The sequence below is a fragment of the Sander lucioperca genome, chromosome 6 (assembly GCF_008315115.2).
Source record: "Sander lucioperca isolate FBNREF2018 chromosome 6, SLUC_FBN_1.2, whole genome shotgun sequence".
NCBI lineage: Eukaryota > Metazoa > Chordata > Actinopteri > Perciformes > Percidae > Sander > Sander lucioperca.
The window spans coordinates 37,272,227-37,299,009 of record NC_050178.1 but is presented as its reverse complement, the minus strand read 5'-3'; the positions used below and the strand labels follow the sequence as shown (position 1 = coordinate 37,299,009).

General features: G+C 41.4%; 1 protein-coding gene across 2 annotated transcripts in view; it reads left to right on the top strand.

Moving 5' to 3' along the window:
• The first annotated feature begins 2,707 nt into the window (after positions 1–2,707).
• Positions 2,708–26,783, top strand: part of nfkb2 (nuclear factor of kappa light polypeptide gene enhancer in B-cells 2 (p49/p100)) — a 37,646-nt gene continuing 13,570 nt past the window's right edge. Inside the window, exons 1-9 of one of the 2 annotated variants that reach the window (XM_031303649.2) lie at positions 2,708–2,808; positions 5,599–5,706; positions 15,024–15,063; positions 16,062–16,137; positions 21,074–21,114; positions 23,823–23,921; positions 24,779–24,930; positions 25,185–25,297; positions 26,309–26,467. In XM_031303649.2, coding sequence (XP_031159509.1) covers positions 5,690–5,706; positions 15,024–15,063; positions 16,062–16,137; positions 21,074–21,114; positions 23,823–23,921; positions 24,779–24,930; positions 25,185–25,297; positions 26,309–26,467 — 697 coding nt within the window. In that variant the 5' untranslated portion in view covers positions 2,708–2,808; positions 5,599–5,689. Of the gene's footprint in view, positions 2,809–5,598; positions 5,707–10,211; positions 10,346–15,023; positions 15,064–16,061; positions 16,138–21,073; positions 21,115–23,822; positions 23,922–24,778; positions 24,931–25,184; positions 25,298–26,308; positions 26,468–26,783 lie in introns of those variants that run through there. The other variant, XM_036001900.1, reaches the window with a different exon arrangement.

Here is a 26,783-nt window from a genome sequence, read left to right as displayed (position 1 = left end):
ACCGTAGCCTCGCGATAAAACGCCACGTGGCTTAAGAAAGTGCCACGTGGCGTGTATGTTTATGCTGTGACGTTGCAGACTGCCGTCGGCTGTATACAGCGTAGACATACACCTGTTTTTAACTATTTTTTTTATCAGAAATATTGGTTTCTTACAACTAAATTGCCCAAAAAATAACTTTTATGCATGCATGTTGTATGGAAGCCATGCAACATTCTTCGCAGGTAAAATTAATGATTACTTTCATTGAATTTGGGGTATTTTATTCAATTTCATAGCATAATCCAGTCTGTGATTCACTCAACATCCTGTGATCTTAACTATCAGTCAAAATAATTCATGATTTCAGCTTTTTTTTTTTACTCAAAAATGAGATATAATGTCATTTAAGTTAGGTTTATTGACCATGAATAAAAGAAAGCGTTGAAAAAAGTGACAAAATCATCAAAAATAGCAACAAATATATCAGGAAAAGGTCTTCCAAAGTGTAAAATCAGACTTTTAGCTCTCTGCTCATCGCTGCACGGAGAAGGTGGAGGCTCTCAGAGGGACTGAACAGTCACAAAATCTCACAAAACACACTGTGTGTGTGTGTGTGTGTGTGTGTGTGTCTGTGTGTCTGTGTGTGTGTGTGTGTGTGTGTGTGTGTGTGTGTGTGTGTGTGTGTGTGTGTGTGTCTGTGTGTGTGTGTGTGTGTCTGTGTGTGTGTGTGTGTGTGTGTGTGTGTGTGTCTGTGTGTGTGTGTGTGTCTGTGTGTGTGTGTGTGTGTGTGTGTGTGTCTGTGTCTGTGTGTGTGTGTGTGTGTGTGTGTGTGTGTATTCTGCTCATTTTCAGGTTTATACTTGAACAGAAATCGACCAAACCTCGAAGAAAGAGACAAAACAGATGCCTGAAATCTATTTTTCCTCCGTGCATCTTTAATAAAAACTCAAACTTTAAAAAATAAAATGTAACCAGTGAGGTGTCAAAAATACAGACTGAGATGTTTTTATATTTTTGTGTTTTTATTTTAATTTATTCACAATAAAAAAAAGAAAATTAAACATGTTTTCAATTCATAAAACAATCATAAGAAAAATAATACTAATAATGTAATTACTTCACAACAAACACATTTCATAAAATAATAAATATTTAGAAAATAAAAAAATATTTTTTAATTCAAAATCATTCATAAAACAAAACAAATTATAATAAAAAATACATATAATGTACTAATATACAGTATAATAAAATCATCAATTCACAACAATTTTGTCATTTTATAAAATAAATATTTTTAAATATTTTTAAAATATTTATTTTAATTCAAAAATATTCATAAAAACAATACAATATATATATATAAATGTTATTTAATAATTATATAATCTATTCACAAACTGTTCCTCACTTTTTCTTGTCATGTTTTTTTAAATAATAAATATTTTAAAAATTAAAAGACCTTTTTTGATGCAAAATCATTCATAAAAGAAGGAACAATAATATAGATAGAAATAAATATAATAATAATGTACCTAAAGCTGGGCGGGGCTCTTCCTGTTTCCACCAATCAGCGGGCTGTATTCGCCGCTCAGCCCCGGAATTCCCCTCGAACTCCGGGGCTTTCCACTCTCTGACAGGCTGCTGGTTACCCTGACAACACCGCCGGCTGAGAACCAAGACCTTCAAAATAAAAGCGTTTCAAGCGTTTCAGTCAACGTAGCGATTAATAACCAAAATACACTTAAAAATATATATATAAAGACTTCAAAGAGGCTTAAACCACAGCTTTGAAACTTTGGAAGTGACACAATTTTGTTTTAGACAGAGAAAATATTTGTCTGATATTTACATCACTTTCTGTCTCACTGAAATCTTTCTTTTTATTTTAGTTTTCATGCATTTTTCCCCTCAATTTTCTTTCTACATATAGCCTACATATTGTACTAATTTATTTGATAAGTAATGGAAGTTTAGTCATATACCGTAATATAAAATATACATAAATAATAAAATGAAAGACGTATTTGTAATATTTAAAAAACAAACTTCCTTTTTTTGTTGAATAATAATGAATATTGAATTAAAGATTGGCGAATGAATACTTCTATCTTTGTATATTTGTTCTTTGTTTTCTTTTTACATACTGTACATATTAATTGTGCTCTTGTCTTCAATAAAAACTCACCAAAAGAGTAAAAAAAAAGTGCCCAAAACCACACAAAAAGATGTTATCCTCATTGCTCTGATATTTTCATTATTAGAAGAAAAATTATTTTTAAGAAAAAATTAATACAAAATTAATAAAAGAAAGAATATAATAATAATGTTTTTTTGTTTAACTAAACACAGGACCATTAAAACGTTTTTTACACACTTGAACTGTAATATTTAATTAAAGGTTAGTGTATTAATACCAAAGGATAATATACCAATCTGGGTTTATTTATTTAAAATTTCAATTGAATACATTTTTAAAAATAAATCTTTTATTTTACAGCATTTTTATTTCTTCATTTAAACATTTTTCTGATACATACAGATACATACAGGTATGTTTATACCACAATTCAGTTGCTGCCAAAAGCACAACAACCGACAGAAAGAGCAGATGTGACAAAAATACTAAAAATATATCAAACTAAAACTTAAACTTCAAAAAAATAAAATGTATAAACGAACATTTCCCGGTCAAACTAACTTTATTTTGAAAAGAGGGGACCGGAAGTCGCCTCGGGTGTTAATGCTGCGGTTTTGACATTTTAGTCCCATTGGGAGTTGAGTGATTTTTGGGGAAACAGACGGAGAGAAAGCTGCAACAGAAAGGTAAACTCACATTTAACTTTTTTATCTCTGCTTCTCTCGACACAAACTGACAAATAACGGACAATTAACGGACAAATAACTGACAAATAACGGACACGGTGGTCAAAACAGAGCTAAATAAGCGCGAGACGTTTTCACATTAACGTCCAACTGTCAAAAACGACCGTAAAAATGTCAATTTAACGTGTTTGTCCCCAAAATCTAACTAAGATATTAAACTCACTGAACTGCGGGTCACATTAAAGTGTAAGCAGCTGATTTTTAGGATATTTTGACGCTTTATTCGTTGTTTTTATTTAATGAAACTGCTGCAGTTTGGTGAGATTGTGTAACTCGTTCTAGCTCTGGGCAAGAATTCAATCTTCTGTAACTTTATTTACACATTTTCCCGTTTATCTGAGTATTTAATTATTATTCTTTAATTTTAAAATGTTCTTTCTTTTATTAGTCAAGTTGAATTTAGGAGATTTTTATTTTAAAAATATTTATATTTTGTAAGTAATATTCAGTAATATTTAGAAACTGTTCATTGTTAATTTGAATAAATATATAAAAACACACAAAATAATTAAATTATCCGAGTCTGTATTTTTAAGTTTAGGTTTTTAATTAAAAATACATGGGGGAAATTGGACACCATTTTTTCTTTTACCCTTTAAACATGTTGAAAAAAAATCTGTCCTTTCAAAATAAAATGGAGTGAAAGTGAACAGCTCAGACTATTAAATAAAATAAATCTGTCCAAGTTTTCTTCCTAATCAGGGCTTAAAGTCCTAAATGCTCAGGGGTTCAGTGTTATTTTTTTCTTTCACATGTCCACTCAATGTTTTCGGGCCCCATTACAATTTTTTATTTTTATTTTCAAAATAAATGTAAAAAAAAAAGTGACAAAAAACTTCGAAAACGTAAACAAAATGTCAGAAGTGGCAAAAATAACACCGAAAAAAACCCAGCTGAAAAAAGCATTACAAAAAAAGCATCAAATGTCGAAAAAAAAACCAACTGAAAAATAGGTTGGTAAAGGTAAAAAACGTGGAAACATGTCAAAGGGCGTCAAGCAGCAACTCGGCTCCTGATTGGCCAACGGCAAAATCAGATGAAATCATCAACAGACGTTCTCCGACGATGAGGTGAGAGAACGATCATTATGACACGATGGCGCCTTAACGGGCGACTGGTTTGTTACCGTGCACGCCCACCTGGCCACGCTCCACTCTATTCCTATGGGTGACGTTGAGCGACGTTAACGCGCCCGCAAAGCATCCTGGGAAGGCGGCGCTGCATTTTGAGCTGGCCGATGCCCATCTTCATGCAAATGAATGATGATCCATATGATCGATGCAAAGGGAAAATATAAGTTTATGTGATTTAATATTTGTATTACATAGTGCAGAAACTGTAGACAGGACTTAAAGCAAGGCTACATCCCATAATAGTCACAACCCATTCTTATCAACGGGGTGCTATGGAAACACAGCCGGTGGCATTTGCTTTCTGAAGGCTTGGTGCCTTTTTTTAAACGTTATTGCCAGATTTTTTTTTCGTTTCTTTTTTTTTTTGGAGTTTGTCGCCTTTTTGATTTTTTTTTGGGGATTTTTTTTTTACTTTTATGTTGCCTTTTTTGGCAATTTTTTTGGAGTTTTTCTTGCCTTTTTTGGCAATTTATTCATAGTTTTTGTCAAATATTTTGAGTTTTTTTGGGACAATATTTTTTTACTTTTATGTTGCCTTTTTTTGGCAATTTTTTCAGAGTTTTTGTTGCCTTTTGCGAGTATTTTTGGGATTTTTTTTTTTCTATGTGTTTGTTTCCTGGGTGTTTTTTTTGGTCTTGTGTTTTCTCTTTAACTTCTTCCGGGACGTGTGTGTGTGTGTGTGTGTGTGTGTGTGTGTGTGTGTGTGTGTGTGTGTGTGTGTGTGTGTGTGTGTGTGTGTGTGTGTGTGTGTGTGTGTGTGTGCTGGAGAAAAGTTGGACTGTTTCTTTAACAGAAGCAGCAGTTTGTTTGTTCAGTATGGAAATCGAGGATTGTCCCTAAATAATCACAGAGTCAAGAAGAAGAGGAGTGGAAATTCCCTCTGATGTGTTTACATATGACTCTATGAGACACACACACACACACACACAGACACACACACACACACACATACACAGAGACACATAGAGAGAGAGACACACACACACAGAGAGACAGACATACAGAGACACACACTCACAGCTACACACACAGAGACACACACACACACACACACACAGACACACACAGAGACACACACAGACACACACACACACACACACACACATACACAGAGACACATAGAGAGAGAGACACACACACAGAGAGACAGACATACACAGAGACACACACACACACACACACACACACACACACACACACACACACAGAGACACACACACACACACACACACACACACACACACACACACAGAGAGACAGACATACACAGATACACACACTCACAGCTACACACACAGACACACACACACACACACACACACACACACACACACACACACACACAGAGACACACACACACACACACACACACACACACACACAGAGACACACACACACACACACACACACATACACAGAGACACATAGAGAGAGAGACACACACACACACACACACAGAGACAGACATACACAGATACACACACTCACAGCTACACACACAGACACACACACACACACACACACACACACACACACACAGAGACACACACACACACACCCTCTGCGCTGTGATTAACTCCTGGTTTTGCGTCTGCAGGGAAAACCCCGGTAGAAAGAAGAACAGATCCTCCTGCAGGGAGCCGAGCCTTCATCCTCCCCCTCATCATCGTCAGTGTTTCTGCTGAGTCATGGCGGGAGCTCTCAGGTGCGTTCAGCCATCGTGACGTGTTCAATGTTCAATGTTCAATGTTCAATGTTCAGCGTTCAATGCTTCATGTATCTTCCCTGGAGGGATCTGTGTGTGCTTCCTGTTCCAAAACACAGACTCTACTGTCGGTGCACGATCCGTTCTGCACATGCGCAAGATAATACTGTTTTACCGAGGATACGACCTGCACGATCTGTTCCACGCTAGCCGGGAAGCTAACGTTAGTTTAGCTAACAGCTAATTCGGCTAACCGCTAGCTGACAGCTAGATTCAGTCTAAAATAACGTTAACTCAAACGTAATGGGAAAAGCAGCTACAGCTAAATTAAGACTTCACAGTAATAACAATCAAGACAAGTATTGAGTGATTGTATTTTAAATGAGCACAAGTAAAGTAGAACTGACGTAACAGCTGTTATATATGTTAACGGTTATTTTTTATTTAAAGTTATTACATGCTGTCTCAGCTAGCAGTTAGCCGAATGAGCTGTTAGCTAAACTAACGTTAGCTTGGCTGTCGACCGGAAGCGTGGAACAGATCGTGCAGTGTCGTAAATCCTCGTACAACCGCGCATGCGTGAACATTTTGCGCATGTGCAGAACGGATCGTGTACCGACAGCTACCACTAACAGACCTTAGTCAGTTGTTGACTCCTGGACCTGCTAGTTGCTGTGTTGTAGTGTGTGTGTACCTTGTGGGTGAGTTTGGTGAAGATGCTGGCCAGCACAGACAGCAACACACACACACACACACACACACACACACACACAGAGAGACACACACACAGAGACACACACACACACACACACAGACACACACACACACACACACAGACACACACACACGTTTGGGACCATTTTCAGCCTGACAAAACGTAGCAACACGGGTTTTTTTGCATTAAAGCGGCGGTGCGTTGAACGCCCTGTTGTGTTGTGTGGTGTGTGTTGTGTGTTGTGTTGTGTGGTGTGTGTTGTGTGTTGTGTTGTGTGTGTTGTGTGTTGTGTGTTGTGTGTTGTGTGGTGTGTGTTGTGTGTTGTGTTGTGTGCGCTGTGCCTTTGTTATTACCACGGTTAACGGACACGTCTCTGCTGATTGGATATCAGCTGTAACGGTACTAGGGCTGCAGGATTATGGCCAAAATGATAATCACGATTATTTTGATCAATATATTGATCACGATTAATTATCACGAGTAGAGTGTAACCTAGAAAGGAGGGAGCACAGAGGCGAGGTAGAAAGCGCACTAGCCAGAGAACGATCGAGATAGCAGAGACGACAGAGAGGACGAGCACGACGCGCACGCCGCCCAACACGAAGAACGCCCGCCAGCCCAGCGAGCAGACGAGCAGCAGAGGCCGAGCTGAAGCCACTGATCGACGCGCGCCGAAGCGCCCGAGCGGCGAGGGCAGCAGCGAGCAGAAGCGCGCCCGCACCGCAGACAGCCCTCGACCCGGCAGAAGCCAGACGCCGCACCCCGCGAGACCCGAAGAGAGAAAGCGCAGATCCGAGCAGAGCAAGAAGCAAGCCGAGAATCGAGTAGACGAGAGAGAGAGCGCGCAAGAAGAGATCGAGAAAGAGGAGCAAGAAAGAAGCGAAGACGACGAAGCACCAAGACGAGGACGAAGAGCACGCACGAGAAGCCAGAGAAGAGAAGCAAGCGAGGAAAGAAGAAGAGAGAATGAAGCCAAGATCGACGCCGCGAGCAAGAGAAGAAGCGAGAAGAGAGCTAAGAAGAAGACAGAGGACAGAGAGAGAGAGACGACACGAGAACGCGAGGAGAAATTTTGAAAAAGAGCGAAGGAGAAGAGCGAAGCGGAGTACAAGAGAGAAAGAAGAAGATGAGCAGAGAGAGAAAGGACGAAGAGAAGCGAAAGACGAGAGGACGAAGAAGACGCGAAAGCACGAAGAGTAAGAAGAAGAGGACGAAATAGAGAAGAAGAAAGCGAAAGCGATAGAGAAGAATGCAGAGAGGGAGAAGAGACAGAGAGCAGAGAGAGGAGAAGAAGAGAAAGGAAGACAGCAGAGAAAGTAGCAAGATCGAAGACGAGAGAAGAAGAGAGAAAGACGCAGAGCGTCAGGATAGAAGCCGAAAGAGAGATAAGCGATAGAGAATCGATAGCAGTGAGATCAGAGCAGAATATGCATACCGCGATACGATAGAGAGCTCAGCAGAAGGGAGCATTAAGACAAATCGAGTACCTAGACCGATACCAAGTCATCCTGAGCGAGTACTCCCTGGAGCTACACGAGACGCAAGCGCGCAAGCTACACTATCCTATGAGACTGCATCAGCGCGCCGGGGTAATAAGACTCGATCCTATCTCTCAGTCGGATCGATCTCCGAGTACTCCGCAGATCGCCTCTCTCCCTCTCCCCCTATCTCCCTCATCCTCTGCTCCTTCCTTCTTTGCCTTCATCTTCTCCCTATTAGCCTATAAATGACGTGTTTTCTCATGCGGGACGGGAGAAGACACAACCTCAATGCATCTCTATTATTGTGCGGGCATAAATTCTCAGAGTTTTGCTTGTGCAAGCGGGAGTGTAATGGCGTTTTTCCATCACACGGTACCTGCTCGCCTCGCCTCTACTCGTCTTTTTTGGGGTTTTCCATCCTGATAAAAAGTCCCTGGTACCTGCTGACAGGTACTTTATTTAGTCTCACCTCTGTCCAGACTCCAGGAGAGCTGAGGCGATACCAAAAGGTGACGAGAAAACCTGCAGACTCCTGATTGGTCGGAGAGAATCGTCATTAATCACTGCGTCATCGTTGCTATAGCGACAGACATTTTTAAATAGTTTAGCCAGCTGTGGTTTTTTTGCTGCCTCCAGATTCTTTGGAAACTAAATGTGTCTTCTGGCAAACAGCCTCATGCTGAGAGTCACACACACACACACACACACACACACACACACACACACCTTCCACGTTCTGTGTGTGTGTGTGTGTGTGTGTGTCGAGGTCACGGCAGTTTCCTGCGGCGTTGCTATGACGACCAGCCACGCTCGCCTCACGCATGAGGCGGTACTAAATCTGCGATGGAGAAAGGAGGACAGGGCACCGCGGTCGAGCCGCGTAGAGTCGAGCAGGTACCATGTAGTGGAAAATGGTCAGAAATTTGGCAGGAGAGGTGCCTGGTTAGCTCACATGGTAGAGCGCGCGCCCATATATAGAGGTTTACTCCTCGACGCAGCGGCCACGGGATCGACTCCAACCTGCGGCCCTTTGCTGCTGGTTATTCCCCCCTCTCTCTCCCCTTTCATGTCTAAGCTGTTCTATCCAAATAAAGGCCTAAAATGCCCAAAACATAATCTTAAAGTGGCCATATTATTCTCATTTTCAGGTACATAATTGTATTTTGAGGTTGTACCAGAACAGGTTTACATGGTTTAATTTTCACCATATTTTAGTTGTACTGCACATTGCTGCAGCTCCTCTTTTCACCCTGTGTTCAGGTCTCTGTTTTAGCTACAGAGTGAGACCTCTCACTGCTGTAACATCTTTGTTGTCAGTCGCACATGCTCAGTAGCTAGGTAAGATCACATGATCAGTAGCTAGGTAAGATCACACGCTCAGTAGCTAGGTAAGATCACATGATCAGTAGCTAGGTAAGATCACATGCTCAGTAGCTAGGTAAGATCACATGATCAGTAGCTAGGTAAGATCACATGATCAGTAGCTAGGTAAGATCACATGATCAGTAGCTAGGTAAGATCACATGATCAGTAGCTAGGTAAGGACTACATGAGCTAGCTAGCTGTTTCTCCAACTTCAGTAGTACAAGGCAGGATTAACCGGGAGACTTCTTCTAAACGAGGGGGCACTTCCAACTTTGTGTGAATACCTGCAGAACAGGGACATGGAAGCAGTTCTTTTGTAGATTATGGTGAACTAGTGTGTGTTGTAGCAGTGTTTTGCCATTGAGAACGAGCTAGCATGCTAACGGTTAGCCCCCTAGCCCCCTCGTCTCAGCTAGTGACGTAGAAAGCCGTGCAGATTTTGACCAGCTCACCCAGAGACTGAAGGCAGGACACATTCAGAAACCGTATCTCACTCTAAACAGCATGGATGGTTTTTTATCAAAGTTTGTATGAAGCACCAGAGACACAAAATAACTCCCCAAATCCTAGAAAAAAAGTGATTTTGGCCTGTACTAGAGCAGGGCTGTAGTACAGGCCTCTGGTCTTTGCCTCAGGTGTTTTTGGGAAGATTTGTGACTGCCTCAGGTGTTTTTTTTGGGGAGTTTGTGACATTAAAATGAAGAAACATTTCATCATGTTGACAGAAAGCCAAGCCGTTTTCAGAGAAACAGGAAATCACCTCTGTGGATTCCTGCAAGGGTCAGAGGTCACACAAACTTCCCCCTCTTCTCACTGTAACCCCGCTGTGGGTTTATGTTAATGAGCCGCTGGCTGGGCTCTGATTGGCTTCCGTTATCTGGGAGGGGAGGGGCGGGAGGGGGCCATCCCCTCTCTCTCTCTCTCTCTGTCTCTGTGTGTGTGTGTGTGTGTGTGTGAAGTCTGTAGTCAGACGTGCAGCGAGGCGAGTTTTCGTCTGATGCTGCAGAGCTGAGCACTTACAGGAAGTCACAGAAACCGCCCGAGAGGAAGGAACGGCACGCTGAACATGAAACGGCAGGTCTGTCTTTGTTATTCACGGATTCCTCCTTCAACTCTTGGGTAGTTCTTGGGTCAAATTAGAAAAAAAATACATCAGAAATATGGGTTTCTTTTAACCAAATTGCCCAAAAAATAACACAGATTATAGGTTGTAGGTATGGTATGGTATGGTAGGTTATAGGTATGGTATGGTATGGTAGGTTATAGGTATGGTATGGTATGGTATGGTATGGTAGGTTGTAGGTATGGTATGGTATGGTATGGTAGATTGTAGGTATGGTATGGTATGGTATGGTATGGTAGGTTGTAGGTATGGTATGGTATGGAACCCATACAACATTAGATTAGATATCGTCTTAGATTTTGGATATCATTATATTGTAATATAGCATAAGTGATGTCCTTTCCTGTTTTAAAGGCTGCATTACAGTACAAGTGATGTCCTTTTCTGAATTTGTTCTATTTGCCTTTACCCCATGTAGTCATTATATCCACGTTACTGATGAGTAGGCCTGCACGATTCGGGGAAAAATATGTAAATCACGATTCTTTAGCTTAGAATTGATATCACGATTCTCTGCCACGATTTTTTTCTCACAAAGTGTAATGTTTATTGCACCCATGAGCCATGACAAAACAAAACTAATTGGCAGCACCAAACATATGTATTTTTTTGGCACCTATAGCTCATTGGGCATCACCACGAGCCTGTAAACAGAGAGGCTTTAGTGAAGAGAAGGGAGAGCACTGCAGAGCTTGGGAGAGCTTTAAAACCTATTTTATACCGTCTATGTTTAAAACTCACAGAAGAAAGTAGGAGCGTTTGTGATGCAGTCGGCTCGTAAAATTAAATGAGAATCAAAGTCATAAAAATCCCCCCCAAAAAATCGAAGTTATTTAAAAATTAAATCGTGAACAGGGTGAATCGAGATCGCGATTTTATAACGATTAATCGTGCAGGCCTACTGTTATGAGTATAATTTGTCAAATCTCATTGTTGTAAATATTTTGTGAAAAGCACCAACAGTCAACCATACAGTATATATAATATAATATTGTGATATTTGGTCTGATCTTGGTCTGATAATGTAATGTAATCTTAACTATTAGTCAAAATAATTCATCATTTCTGCTTTTTTTTTAAATTAAAAACAAAAAAAATAGGTATAATTATATATAAATTGGGTTTATTGACCATGACTTTTAAAAAAAAGGTGACAAAAATGTTTAAAAAGGCCAAAAACATAATGGGGAAAGTTAATGGTCAATGAGAAGACAACACAAGGGTTAACTCTGCCGTTTGTCCACAACTCAAATTATTTTTGGGGGGCTTTTTCTGCCTTTTATTTTGACAGGATAGCTAGGAGAGGGAGAGAGGGAGAGAGAGAGGGAGAGAGAGAGAGGGAGAGAGGGAGAGAGGGAGAGAGGGAGAGAGAGAGAGAGAGAGAGAGAGGGAGAGAGAGAGAGAGAGAGAGAGAGAGAGAGAGACTCGAATCGCGATTCAAGCTCTACCGATTAAAAAATGGATTCATATATTTTAATTATTTTATTTTTTATTTCAAAAAAAGAAATTGTATGTCTACTGCAATCACATGGGAAAAGCAACTACATTTACAAACTGTGAATTAGAGCTGGGCAATATATCAGTATTGCCCAATTTATATATTAGTCTCAGATTTCGAATATATCGTGATATGATATAAGTGTCTTCTCCTGGTTTTAAAGGCTGCATGACAGTAAAGTGACGTCATTTTCTGAACTTACCAGACTGTTGTAACTGTTCTATTATTCGCCTTTACCCACGTAGCCATTATATCCACATTACTGGTGATTATTTATCTAAAATCTCATTGTGTAAATATATATATATTTTTTTTTAACAAGTATTTTTATTGTTTTAGAAAAGATAGAATGCACAAAATTCAATGCAATATTACAATGTCAATTATAACAAGACATCTTTCCGTTAACCCCATCCCACCCACAACAAAGCCCTTATACCGAGGAAAAGAGGATAAGGAAAAACAAATAAAAACAAAAGGAAAATAAAAGCATGAATATGAAAGTAATAATAATAGTAATAATAATAATAATAATAATAATAATAATAATAATAATAACAGCAATATTAACATAATAAAAAAATAAATAAATAAATAAATAAAACAAAATAAAAATAAACACTATCACTCATGGTAACAAATAGTGTAATCATTATGCTTCACAATTCTTAGCAGTTACTAAGAGGGAAGTGCAGTAAGTCCTTCAAAGTAAGCTAGTAAAGGGCCCCAATTCTTGTAAAATTTTCATTGTGTAAATATTTTGTGAAAGCACCAATAGAATATCGATATCGAGGTATTTGGTCAAAAATATCATGATATTTGATTTTCTCCATATCGCCCATCCTGAGCCTGAAAATCTATTATATATATATATTGAATTGTGACATTTTCTGAATCGTGCACCCCTACAGTCTATCCTATTGTTAAACCAGCCTCATTAAATCAAGTGCAATATATATTCAGCGTTATAAGTCTCCGAGACCTTGTCTGTGTGCATGTTCATATATCATTTTCTGTTGTTATATATGTAGGCTTTGTTTCCTTATTTGGGTGTTTGTCATTTCATGTATGTCCTTCAGAGCCCGACCGATAAAAGATTTTTAAGGCCGATACCGATACAAATATTTGATGATTTAAAAATCCGATATATCGGCCGATATATATTTGAAAAAAAAATGCAGAAACGCGTAACTTAAGATATGAAACTTAATTTGAACAACAAGACAATAACAACAACTGTGTCCTCTTTCTTATATGAGCTACCCAGGGATGCAAAAGGAATTTCAGCTCTGACTGACAATGAAAGTTGTAACGTACATCTAACAATGACATCACACAAGTTTGACTTTTATTTAGCTTTAAGAAATGACTGTCATCTTTTATCTTCTATGATTTTTTTCATGTCTGATGAAAGAAGTTAAAAAAAGGGTCAAAAGGGACGGAAAAAGTGACAAATACAGCGACCAAAAAGTTTTTTTAAAAAGCGGCAAAAAGGTCCAAAAATGAAAGGGTGAAAGCGTCGATAGAAGAGACAAAACACGTTGAAATAAGCATCAAGGATGGAGGGAGTAAGTAGCGCTGCAGCGGGATTCATTCCTGGATGGATGGATGGATGAGTTGTGTTTCTAAAATGTCTAAAACAAAGTGACTAAAGAATCAAAAAATCAACAAAAAAATTGGGGGACAAAAAAGCCAGAAAAAAAGCCCAAAAAGCGACAAAAATGTAAAAAAATAAATAAATGTCAAAGTGCCAAAAATGGCAGAAAAAATGCCAAAAAACCCGCCAAAAATGTCGTAAAAAAACGTCAATAAAAACGCCAAAAATATCGAGGAAAAAAAAAAAAAAAACATTTTTTAAAAGTGACAAAAAACCTTGAAAAAGTGCCAAAACGGTGCCAAAAATATCTGAAAAAAAAACATTTTATGAAAGCGAAAAAGCCAGAAAAAAAGGCCAAAAAGCGACGAAAATGTAAAAAAAAAAAAATAATAAATGTCAAAGTGGCAAAAATGGCAGAAAAAATGCCAAAAAACCCGCCAAAAATGTCGTAAAAAAACGTCAATAAAAACGCCAAAAATATCGAGAAAAAAAATAAACATTTTATAAAAGCGAAAAAGCCAGAAAAAAAGGCCAAACAGCGACAAAAATGTAAAAAAAAAAATAAACGTCAAAGTGCCAAAAATGGCAGAAAAAAACGACAAAAAAAGCAGCAAAATGTTGGAAGAAATGAACAGAAGAATTGGGGGAAATAACAAACAAAAAACGTTGAAAAAAACCCAACCGCCTATGTCCTGGATGAATGGATGACTAGTCTGGTCTCTAAAATATGGATCACAGTTTCCCAAAAAGCCCGAAATGACATCATCAGATGATCTTGAGTTTCCTGTCCCCGGCTGATTACTGACATTTAGACAATTCTTTTTTACATTTACAAGTTTTCTGAAATATGTTCTGAATGTGCAAATGATGCATTTATAATGCAAACGTTTTGGTGAATTTAGGAGAGTTCTACACACACACAGACACGTTGTTGTTGTTGCTGTTGCTGTATGGGTGTATTTGAGCATTGATTCTTGGTAACGTTGACTCCTCCAGTGTGTATTATTATCAGCTGCAGCAGAGTGACATCATCAGTAGTGCAGTAGCCCCGCCCCCTTCAGATCTGGAATTCTGGGGGTTTTCCTCCGCTCAGCCACTTCCAGGAAGTGACTGAAAACACAACGAGAGAGAGAGAGAGAGAGAGAGAGAGTGAGAGAGAGAGAGAGAGAGAGAGAGAGAGAGAGAGAGAGAGAGAGAGAGAGAAAAAAAAGGGCAGGCATGCAGACAGAGAGAAAGGGAGAGAATAGAGAAGAGACACAGAGAGTGACAGACAGAGAGAGAGGGAGACAGAGAGAGAGACAGAGAGAGAGGGAGACAGAGAGAGAGACAGAGAGAGAGACAGAGAGAGAGAGAGAGATCGTCCATGAGGTGAAAGGGAAACTGCTGCAGTTTGTTTGTTTGTTTGTTGTTTTCTTGGCTGTCGGGACGTTGATTCTTCAGACGAGAGGAGATTTAAAGTGGCTCGGGTCGCTGGAGAAGGTTTCCTGTTTGAACCCTTTCAGAGTAAAAGCCTCTGACTGACTGTGTGTTTGTTTCAGGATGACTGAAGCTCAGTTCATCAACGTCTACGACAACGAGGTGAGTCCTTCTCTCTTCATCGTTCATCCTGACACACTGGATTTAGGACAGCTCAGGATTAACCCCTTAGCATCCCTTTAGTCCAGAGATAGATAGATATATATATATATATATATATATATATATATATATATATATATATATATATACACACACACACACACACACACACACACACACACACACACACACACACACACACACACACACACGCATGCATGCATGCATGCATGCATGCATGCACACACACAGGCACAGGCACACACACACACTCACACACACACTCTCTCTCTCTCTCTCTCATACAGGCACACACATGCATGCACACAGAGACACACGCATACACACACACACACACACACACACACACACACACACACACGCACACACTCTCACATACAGACACACACACGCACACATAAAGACACACGCATGCACACACACAAAAACAAAACTTTCGTTTCACAACCTTGTAGCTCGGGGTCAGTCTACCTCGGATGGTTTAGACATTATGGGATGGTTTAGACATTATGGGATGGTTTAGACCTTGTAGCTCGGGGTCAGTCTACCTCGGATGGTTTAGACATTATGGGATGGTTTAGACATTATGGGATGGTTTAGACATTATGGGATGGTTTAGACCTCGTAGCTCGGGGTCAGTCTACCTCGGATGGTTTAGACATTATGGCTGATAATCTCAATTCTTACGGAGAACATCAACGGGGTTGTTAATTCGGGAACCACACTGTTGAGCTCTGTTACGCCCATGGTTCATACACTGCCTAACTTATATGGAAACAAAGTTGTGTGTTCATGTTTTCTTTTGCCAATTGTCTACTTTAGTTCCATCTTGATATTTAATAGAAAAAGGTATGGACCAAACCATTAACCTGATAGATAGATAGATAGATAGATAGATAGATAGATAGATAGATATTGATCCATTGGATGTTGTGTCCCAGTTTTCGATGTTGAAAACTCGTCTTGTTCTTCTTCAGCTGCAGATGAATTTGATGCAGTACGACTACATTCCTCCAGTGGACATAAAGACTGAACCCTACATACCTGAGACAGGTACGTCACATGTTGACCACATCATTTAGAAAAGTTACTAATGCTGCTTACTAACTGCTAGTACCGGCTTGACTCGGCCGCGGTGCCCACACACAGAGGGCCCTATTTTAATGGTCTGAGCGCACGGCGTGAAGCGCCTGGTGCAGGTGTGTTTAGGGCGTGTCCTAATCCACTTTTGTTAGTTTGACGGTAGAGAAAAGGGTCCGTGTGCCGGGTGCATGGTTCTAAAGGGTTGTACTTAGTGTCTTCATTAATCAGAGGGGTGTTTTGGGCGTAACATGCAATCAACCAATCAGAGATCATCTCCCATTCCCTTTAAAAGCCAGGCGCGTTTGGACCTTGGAGCATTGCTGTTATGATGGAGGATTTGCACCGTAATATTTTTATTAGTAATCTTCTGCATGTGTGTGTGCTGCTGTGCGTCCCTGTGTGTGTAACAAGCATAGTGTGTGTGCGCTGTGCACGAGCCTAGGAGCATTTTACTAATGCTCTGTTAAAATAACAATGAAATGCTGCTTTATTGACTTTAGACCAGGTTTTTGTTGGTCAATGGTGCCATCACTTCCTGCTGCCTCAAGATAGTAATACACCCAGAATGCACCTGAACACAACTCCCTGTAAGACCAGCACGCCCAGAATGCACCTGAACACACCTCCCTGTAAGACCAGCACGCCCATGGGCCACAGATGGAGTCAGGTGCATTTGTTATTTAAACGACGTGGGCGCTGGACGGGAAACTGACAACTGCGTCGGTCTTAAACTAGCACAGACACTTGCGTCGGGCCTTGGGCTGACATACACACGTATGTGCCTCTGAATAGATCTTATAACGGTCTCCACCTGCAGCGCCACACGGTGTAGGATTGTGTGAGTCACAGGCGAGACGGAGAGCTTTCCCTCTGGGTTTGATGTTGTTTCTTCAGTTTTTGGAGCCGGCACAGAGCTGTGAAACATCAACCTACTGTCACAGAGCTGTGAAACATCAACCTACTGTCACAGAGCTGTGAAACATCAACCTACTGTCACAGAGCTGTGAAACATCAACCTACTGTCACAGAGCTGTATAACATCAACCTACTGTCACAGAGCTGTGAAACATCAACCTACTGTCAGTTGTTATCAGAGGACGCAGGGGAGGGAAACAAGAAATAAAAATAGAAACTCTCAAAATGAAACTGCCAACACGCTCACTGACTCATTAGGTCGTTTCCTGTCTATCGGTAGTTTAATTTTGAAGACATATAAACACTTTATGATCCATTTCTGTTTGAAAGAGCCGCACACACCTCACGTAAAAACATATATATAGAATAATATAAGAGCAGACGCACCACTACGCTGCTCTCTGTCCGGTGTAAACAGTTTGATTGATTATATGGAACGTATAGTAGTGGAACGTCCTCTCTGCACACGTTACGTATCTAAAACAGACGCTGGCAGCCTCAAAAAAAGACGCCAGGTGTGAACATAGCCTCCGTTAGTAACCAGGGGATTCATACGTATACAACTTAAGGCTAGAAGGGATACAGCTACGGCGGAGAACCATGTAATTCTTAAAGGTCCCATGGCATGAAAATGTCACCTTATGAGGTTTTTTAACATTAATATGAGTTCCCCCAGCCTGCCTATGGTCCCCCAGTGACTAGAAATGGTGATAGGTGTAAACCGAGCCCTGGGTATCCTAGATAGATAGATAGATAGATAGATAGATAGATAGATAGATAGATAGATAGCACTTTATTGTCCGTGTACACGGAAATTTGTCTTGCGATACAAGCTCCAACAATTACAACACAACAACCTAAAATCAAGAGCTAAAAACATAGAGGCATCAATAAAACATAAATAGATACTTAATTAATATGAGGGGGGGGGGGGGGGGGCTGCCCTGCAAGAGTGGTCTTAAATAGCCATAAATATATAGATAAAAGTGCTCTGCCTTTGAGAAAATGAAAACTCAGATGGACCAATCAGGAATCTTCCCTTTATGACGTCATAAGGGGAAAGGTTACCTCCCCTTTCTCTGCTTTGCCCGCCCAGAGAATTTGGCCCCCCCCATGAGAGAGAGAGAGACATCATGGCTTGAAAACAAGCAAAGTGGCAGTTGGTCAAGACCACACCCCCACCCTCAGATACAGTATTAGGGGACCACTAAGGTCTATATAAAGAGACTTCAGATACAGTATTAGGGGACCACTAAGGCCTATATAAAGAGACTTCAGATACAGTATTAGGGGACCACTAAGGTCTATATAAAGAGACTTCAGATACAGTATTAGGGACCACTAAGGTCTATATAAAGAGACTTCAGATACAGTATTAGGGACCACTAAGGTCTATATAAAGAGACTTCAGATACAGTATTAGGGTACCACTAAGGCCTATATAAAGAGACTTCAGATACAGTATTAGGGTACCACTAAGGCCTATATAAAGAGACTTCAGATACAGTATTAGGGTACCACTAAGGCCTATATAAAGAGACTTCAGATACAGTATTAGGGGACCACTAAGGTCTATATAAAGAGACTTCAGATACAGTATTAGGGGACCACTAAGGCCTATATAAAGAGACTTCAGATACAGTATTAGGGGACCACTAAGGTCTATATAAAAGAGACTTCAGATACAGTATTAGGGGACCACTAAGGTCTATATAAAGAGACTTCAGATACAGTATTAGGGGACCACTAAGGTCTATATAAAAGCATCAAAAAAGCAGCATGTCATAGGACCTTTAATGTTGTGTATTCATACCTGGAAACAATAACCACGACATTTCAGACTTTTGTTATCAACAAAAACCTAATCAGTACTTTCTAGTGTTCAACTGTTACAAGAAACGGAGACGTTGTCCAGAAACTGTAAATGAACAGAACCTGGGAAGCTACAGCTTCTTTCTAGAGCTTACTAACAGGGAAAACACCTTGGTCTGCCACTTTACTTTAAGTCCCCGTAGCTGGCGAAATAGTGAAAGTGGCGGGTATAGTTTGATTTTTATATATCGTACGAGGAATACCCCTTGAGATGTGTCATCTCATTTTCGAGAGGGTCCTCGGTGGGACAGACAAGACATTGCAGTACAACACACACATTCACTCACATACAAGCTCCCCCTAAACCCCACGTGTCAAACTCAAGGCCTGTGGGCCAAATCCGGCCCCTCGCCAACTTTGATCCGGCCCACAAATATTTATTTGTAGCACAATTACACCAAAAAGCAATCAAGCATTAGGGAAAGCATTTACAACAATTGCTCGTTTGCAAGTAAATTAACAAATATGTGATTGATCTTAGTGACCCAGGGGCCTTTAAATATAATATATAGTATATAGCAGTGCTCAAACTTTTTTTAATAATGTACTCCTTTTGAATAGTTTCTTTAAAGTGCTCATATTATTCTCATTTTCAGGTTCATAATTGTATTTTGAGGTTATATCAGAGTAGGTTTACATGGTTTAATTTTCACCATATTTTAGTTGTACTGCACATTGCTGCAGCTCCTCTTTTCACCCTGTGTTCAGGTCTCTGTTTTAGCTACAGAGTGAGACCTCTCACTGCTGTAACATCTTTGTTGGCAGTCGCACATGCTCAGTAGCTAGGTAAGATCACATGATCAGTAGCTAGGTAAGATCACATGATCAGTAGCTAGGTAAGATCACATGATCAGTAGCTAGGTAAGATCACATGATCAGTAGCTAGGTAAGATCACATGATCAGTAGCTAGGTAAGGACTACATGAGCTAGCTAGCTGTTTCTCCAACTTCAGTAGTACAAGGCAGGATTAGCCGGGAGACTTCTTCTAAACGAGGGCGCACTTCCAACTTTGTGTGAATACCTGCAGAACAGGGACATGGAAGTAGTTCTTTTGTAGATTACGGTGAACTAGTGTGTGTTGTAGCAGTGTTTTGCCATTGAGAATGAGCTAGCATGCTAACGGTTAGCCCCCTAGCCCCCTCGTCTCAGCTAGTGACGTAGAAAGCCGTGCAGATTTTGACCAGCTCACCCAGAGACTGAAGGCAGGACACATTCAGAAACCGTATCTCACTCTAAACAGCATGGATGGTTTTTTTCAAAGTTTGTATGAAGCACCAGAGACACAAACTAACACCCCAAATCCCAGAAAAAGTGATTTTACCCCCTGACCAGCGCTAATCATTTTTGGTAGAAAAAAAAGTCTCTATAAAGTGGAACAGTACAGTAATGTCAGTGATATATTTACTAAACTACAACCTTGTAACTGGAAAACATTTAAATACTGAGGAGGAGACAAAACTGTAAAAAAAATCCAAAACCTTGGAAACAGATGGTAGAAAGAAGGAAGGAAGGAAGGAAGGCAAGAACAGGTCGAAAATAGTATCAAAAATTTCACAAACGGTGACATAACTTTGAAAGAATCGAGAAGCTTGTAAAAAGTAGAAAGAAAGAAGGAAGGAAGGCAAGAATAGGTCCAAAGAAGGAGACACAAATGTCACATTTTTTGTAGGAAAAAAAATCTCACGTACCCCCTGCAGTCCTCCAGAGTACCCCTAGGGGGACACGTACCCCCTGCAGTCCTCCAGAGTACCCCTAGAGGTACACGTACCCCCTGCAGCCCTCCAAAGTACCCCTAGAGGTACACGTACCCCCTGCAGCCCTCCAAAGTACCCCTAGAGGTACACGTACCCCCTGCAGCCCTCCAAAGTACCCCTAGGGGGACACGTACCCCCTGCAGTCCTCCAGAGTACCCCTAGGGGGACACGTACCCCTTGCAGTCCTCCAGAGTACCCCTAGGGGGACACATACCCCCTGCAGTCCTCCAGAGTACCCCTTGGGGGACACATACCCCCTGCAGTCCCCCAGTTCCCCCCATTTGAGAAACAGTGGTATATAGTATAATAAGTATAATAACGGTTTCTGTTCATGTTATTAACTAAACTTCTGTTTGTGTTTCAGCTCACGGTCCTTACATTCAAATCATCGAGGAGCCCAAACAGGTGAGACTCAACTTCCTGTCTGTGTCTGTGGTAGTTACGGTACAAACATTTACAATAAGAGCAAGGTTAGACTTGGCTTTGACATCTATAAGTCATACTCAAAAGACTAGCACTCCTCAGCCAATCACTGGCCTTTACTCTCTTTCTAGACATTACATTTGTTGGTGTTTGTTTCTACTCTTAACTTTAAAAAAGTGACTCTCACTGAGACCGTCCTCCCCTGAAAAACACCCCATAAGTTGCATCATTCTGACCTATATTTAGGTTTCTAGTGGCGGCGCCCTCTAGTGGCCGTAGTAGTTCTGACGGTAGCAAAGCAGGAAGTAAGGTGAGGAAGTATAAGAGCGCCAAATGTCCTGGTTGCGACTTTACGAATCGTACTATGGCCAAGCCAAGACCTGCCCTTCAATCACTACTATTGGCCAAGCGTCCATGCTTACACAAGGTAACGCAACCCCATTGGTTCAGGTCCTATCCCCTGACCAATCGGCTTATCCTAATCTTAAACACTCGAGGTCAATGCCTAACCCCAACCAATCGGGCTGCTATTTAAGGGCGGGTCTTGGCGTGGCCATAGTGGGATTTGTATTATCGCGTCCTGGTTGGGGGAGGGGGTGGTAGATGGGTCAAACATACACAGGACTTTCCCCCAGGAGACCGGGGGTTCAAGTCCCGTTTGAAAAGAAATGGAAATAGGGAGGTTTTGTAACTTTAGGGAACAAACAGAGTTATGTCACGTTCTGCGTCACGTGGTAACCTTTCGCTTTTTTTTGTCATTTTTTTTGTCAAGTTTTTGTCAACTTTGGTGATGTTTTTGAAGTTTTTTTGTCAATTTTTTAACACATTTTTTGTTGCCTTTTCTGATGTTTTTTCCCACACTTTTTTCAAAAAAATGTCACTTTTTTTGTCACTTTTTCTGATTTTTTTTTTTTTTTTTTTGGTCACTTTTTTCAGCGTAAAAAAGTTTCAGCGTTTGTCATTGCTCCCGTCATAACTGCTACTTTAAAACTTTATTTATAGATTTTTTTTTTTTGCGGCCTCAACGCTCGTCTACAGATGGAGTTGTTACAGGAATTAGAAGAACGAATGTCAGAACAAAAAGCCCGTTCAGCTCTGACACATGATCTAACACATAGAGTGGTAATTCCCCGTCAGGTTGATCCACACGTTACAGTAACAGTCACTTCCTTTTATCCAGGGTTTTCCCAACAGTCATATAACCACACGGGACCCAGGCTGCAGGACGAAAGGTCACACACACTGAGTGTGTGTATGCAAATCAATCAGTTCTGTTATGAAGACAAAAGAGAAAGAACCAGGTTTACACAACTAGAGAGAATCAAATGTCACAAAGGGACTGTTACTGCAACTCTAACTCCTTTCCACTCAGAGACAAAACGCAGACTTTGGACCAGATATGAATATATCATGAGGATAAGGTCACATATTAATTCAAATTAGACGCATTGAATAGCAATAATAAACTTTATTTATACAGAACTTTTCAAAACAAAGTGACAAAGTGTGAAAAAAATAAAAAGATTTAAAAAAAAACGTACAGTATTTCGTGGCCAGAATAGCTCAGTGGGTAGAACGGACGCACGTATATGGAGGTTAATGCCTCGATGCAGAGGGTCCAGGGTTCAAGTTAGGCCTGCACGATTGTGTGTGTGTGTGTGTGTGTGTGTGTGTGTGTGTGTGTGTGTGTGTAGCACATAAACATAGAGGCTTCAATGAATAAAGAAGATAAAGAACATACTGGCCATTTAAGTACAGTAGGCTACCAAACATAGTGACATATAACACATAGAACTAAATATGGCCCCGATACAGGCTCTATCTGGACTAAATATGGCCCTGATACAGGCTCTATCTGGACTAAATATGGCCCTGATACAGGCTCTATCTGGACTAAATACGGCCCTGATACAGGCTCTATCAGAACTAAATATGGCCTCTCTGCTAGCTACCTATGCTACCTAGCTTCAACCCTCTCTGCTAGCTGCCTATGCTACCTAGGTTGAACCCTCTCTGCTAGCTACCTATGCTACCTAGCTTCAGCCCTCTCTGCTAGCTGCATATGCTACCTAGCATCAACCCTCTCTGCTGGCTATCTATGCTACCTAGCATCAACCCTCTCTGCTAGCTACCTATGCTACCTAGCCTCAACCCTCTCTGCTAGCTACCTATGCTACCTAGCTTCAACCCTCTCTGCTGGCTACCTATGCTACCTAGCCTCAACCCTCTCTGCTAGCTACCTATGCTACCTAGCTTCAACCTTTTCTGCTGGCTACCTATGCTACCTAGCTTCAACCTTTTCTGCTGGCTACCTATGCTACCTAGCTTCAACCCTGTCTGCTAGCTACCTATGCTACCTAGCTTCAACCCTCTCTGCTGGCTACCTATGCTACCTAGCTTCAACCCTCTCTGCTGGCTACCTATGCTACCTAGCTTCAACCTTTTCTGCTAGCTACCTATGCTACCTAGCTTCAACCCTCTCTGTTAGCTACCTATGCTACCTAGCTTCAACCCTCTCTGCTAGCTGCCTAGCAGCCACTGTTCTGTTGCGGGCTGGCGTGTTGTTTTCGCGACCACGCCCGCGAGGCAATATTTCGCTGACTGAAACTTGCTTGGTGTTTCGCTGTGTGGAAACCTACCGTAAGAGGTGATGAAGTGCACGGTAACACGGTGTGTTTGTGTGTCCATAGAGGGGCTTTCGTTTTCGTTATGAGTGCGAGGGTCCGTCCCACGGCGGGCTCCCGGGCGCGTCCAGCGAGAAGAACCGGAGAACCTACCCGACCGTGAAGGTAACACTCTGACAACACACACACACACACACACACACACACACACACACACACACACACACACACACAGCCTGATGTAACTAAGTACATTTCCTCCAGTACTGTACTTGAGTCCAAATGTTGAGGTACTTGTACTTTTTTCTTGTCATGCCACTTTCTACTTCTACTCCGCTACATGTAGTTGAGTGTGTGTGTGTGTTTGTGTGTGTGCTGTGTGCGCGCATGTGTGTGTGTGTGTGCTGTGTGCGCGCATGTGTGTGTGTCTGTGTGTGTGTGTGTTTGTCTGTGTGCCTTTGTGTGTGTGTGTGTGTGTGTGTGTCTGTCTGTCTGTCTGTCTGTATGTGTGTGTGTGTGTGTGTGTGTCTGTCTCTGTGTGTGTGTCTTTGTGTATGTGTATGTATATGTGTGTGTGTGTGTGTGTGTGTGTGTGTGTCTGTCTGTCTGTGTGTCACTGTGTGTGACTGTGTGTGTGTGTGTCTGTCTGTCTGTCTGTCTGTGTGTGTGTGTGTGTGTGTGTGTGTTTGTCTGTGTGTCTTTGTGTGTGTGTGTGTGTGTGTGTTTGTCTGTGTGTCTTTGTGTGTGTGTGTGTGTGTGTGTGTGTGTCTGAGTGTCTCTGTGTGTGTGTTTGTGTGTGTGTGTGTCTGTCTCTATGTGTGTGTGTGTCTTTGTGTGTGTGTGTGTATCTGTCTGTGTGTGTGTGTGTGTGTGTGTGTGTGTGTGTGTCTTTGTGTATGTATGTGTGTGTGTGTGTGTGTGTGTGTGTGTGTGTGTGTGTGTGTGTGTGTGTGTGTGTGTGTGTGTGTGTGTGTGTGTGTGTGTCAGATAATGTTCCTAAGGTCTCTGTGTCCGTTTCTCAGATTAATAACTACGTGGGTCACGCCCGGGTGGAGGTCCAGCTGGTGACGCACTCCGACCCCCCTCGCGTCCACGCTCACAGTCTGGTGGGACGCCACTGCACCGAGAACGGCACCTGTACCATGGACGTGGGCCCCAACGACCTCACCGCCTCGTCAGTACCCAATCACCTCGCTCCATTCTCACTGACACTCAGACTGCCTCCACACCGCTCCGCTCGGGTTGCAAAACTAATATCTTCTGCTACGTTCAAGGGCCTAACTTTGGGGTCAACATTTGGGTGGTTTGAGTTTAACCCTAACCCAGTGGAGAATACCGACATATATATTAGTACATTGTGAAATGACACAAAGTTTGTTTTATGGATGTAAAATGTAAAATTAAGTATTGTGATGTCACTTCCTGTAGGTTCAGTAACCTGGGGATCCTCCATGTTACGAAGAAAGGTGTGGTGGAGGTTCTGAGCCGGAGGCTGCGAGAGGAGAGGAAGAGACAGAAAGGACCGCTCGGACATTTCACAGGTACACACTCCACACACACACTACACAGGTAAACACTCCACACACACACTACACTGCCACTACACAGGTAAACACTCCACACACACACACTACACAGGTATACACTCCACACACACACTACACTGTCACTACACAGGTAAACACTCCACACACACACTACACTGCCACTACACAGGTAAACACTCCACACACACACTACACAGGTAAACACTCCACACACACACTACACAGGTAAACACTCCACACACACTACACTGCCACTACACAGGTAAACACTCCACACACACACTACACAGGTAAACACTCCACACACACACTACACAGGTAAACCCTCCACACACACACACACACACACACACACACACACACACACACACACACACACACAATACACTGTCACTTCACAGGTACGCACTCCCTCCGCACACACTACACCGTCACTACACAGGTAAACACTCCACACACACACACTACACTGTCACTACACAGGTAAACACATTATATACACACACTACACTGCCCTGTTGACATAGTCATAGTATAGAAAAAAAATCATAAAAAGTCATAGTATGTTATGTCGAAAAAGTCATGGTATAGTATTTCAAAAAGTGATAAAAAGTCATAGTATAGTATGTCAAAAAGTGATAAAAAGTCATAGTATAGTATGCCGAAAAGTGATAAAAAGTCATAGTATAGTATGCCGAAAAGTGATAAAAAGTCATAGTATAGTATGTCGAAAAGTGATAAAAAGTCATAGTATAGTTTGCCGAAAAGTGATAAAAAGTCATAGTATAGTATGTCGAAAAGTGATAAAAAGTCATAGTATAGTATGTCGAAAAGTGATAAAAAGTCATAGTATAGTTTGCCGAAAAGTGATAAAAAGTCATAGTATAGTATGTCGAAAAGTGATAAAAAGTCATAGTATAGTATGTCGAAAAAAGTCATGAAAAAGTCATACAAAGCAATACTAATGTCAGAGCTGTAGAAACATGTTTGTGTTGCTCTCTTCAGATTCGGAGGAAGTCTCGATCCAGAAGGAGGCCAAGGAGCTGGGGAAGGTGATGGACCTGAACATTGTGCGCTTAAAGTTCACCGCCTACCTGCAGGACAGCAACGGAGGATTCACCCGCGGCCTCAAACCCGTCGTCTCCAACTGCATCTACGACAGCAGTGAGTCCCAATATCTGACCGCAGGCCTTCAGTGACACGTTTAGGAAAGAATAAACAAGTCAAATAATCAGCAGATCAATAACAAAAATAATCTTTATTTAGGGCAGTACAAGAAGCTGCAGTGAAGTATGGGGGTGGCAGTAGCTCAGTCAGTAGGGAGTTGGGTTGGGAGTTCAAGTCCCCATACGTACTAAAGTTTGGAGGGTGGACTGGTAGCTGGAGAGGTGCCAGTTCACCTCCTGGGCACTGCCAAGGTGCTCTTGAGCAAGGCACCGAACCCCCAACTGCTCGGGGTGCCTTTTTAATGTGCAGCCCC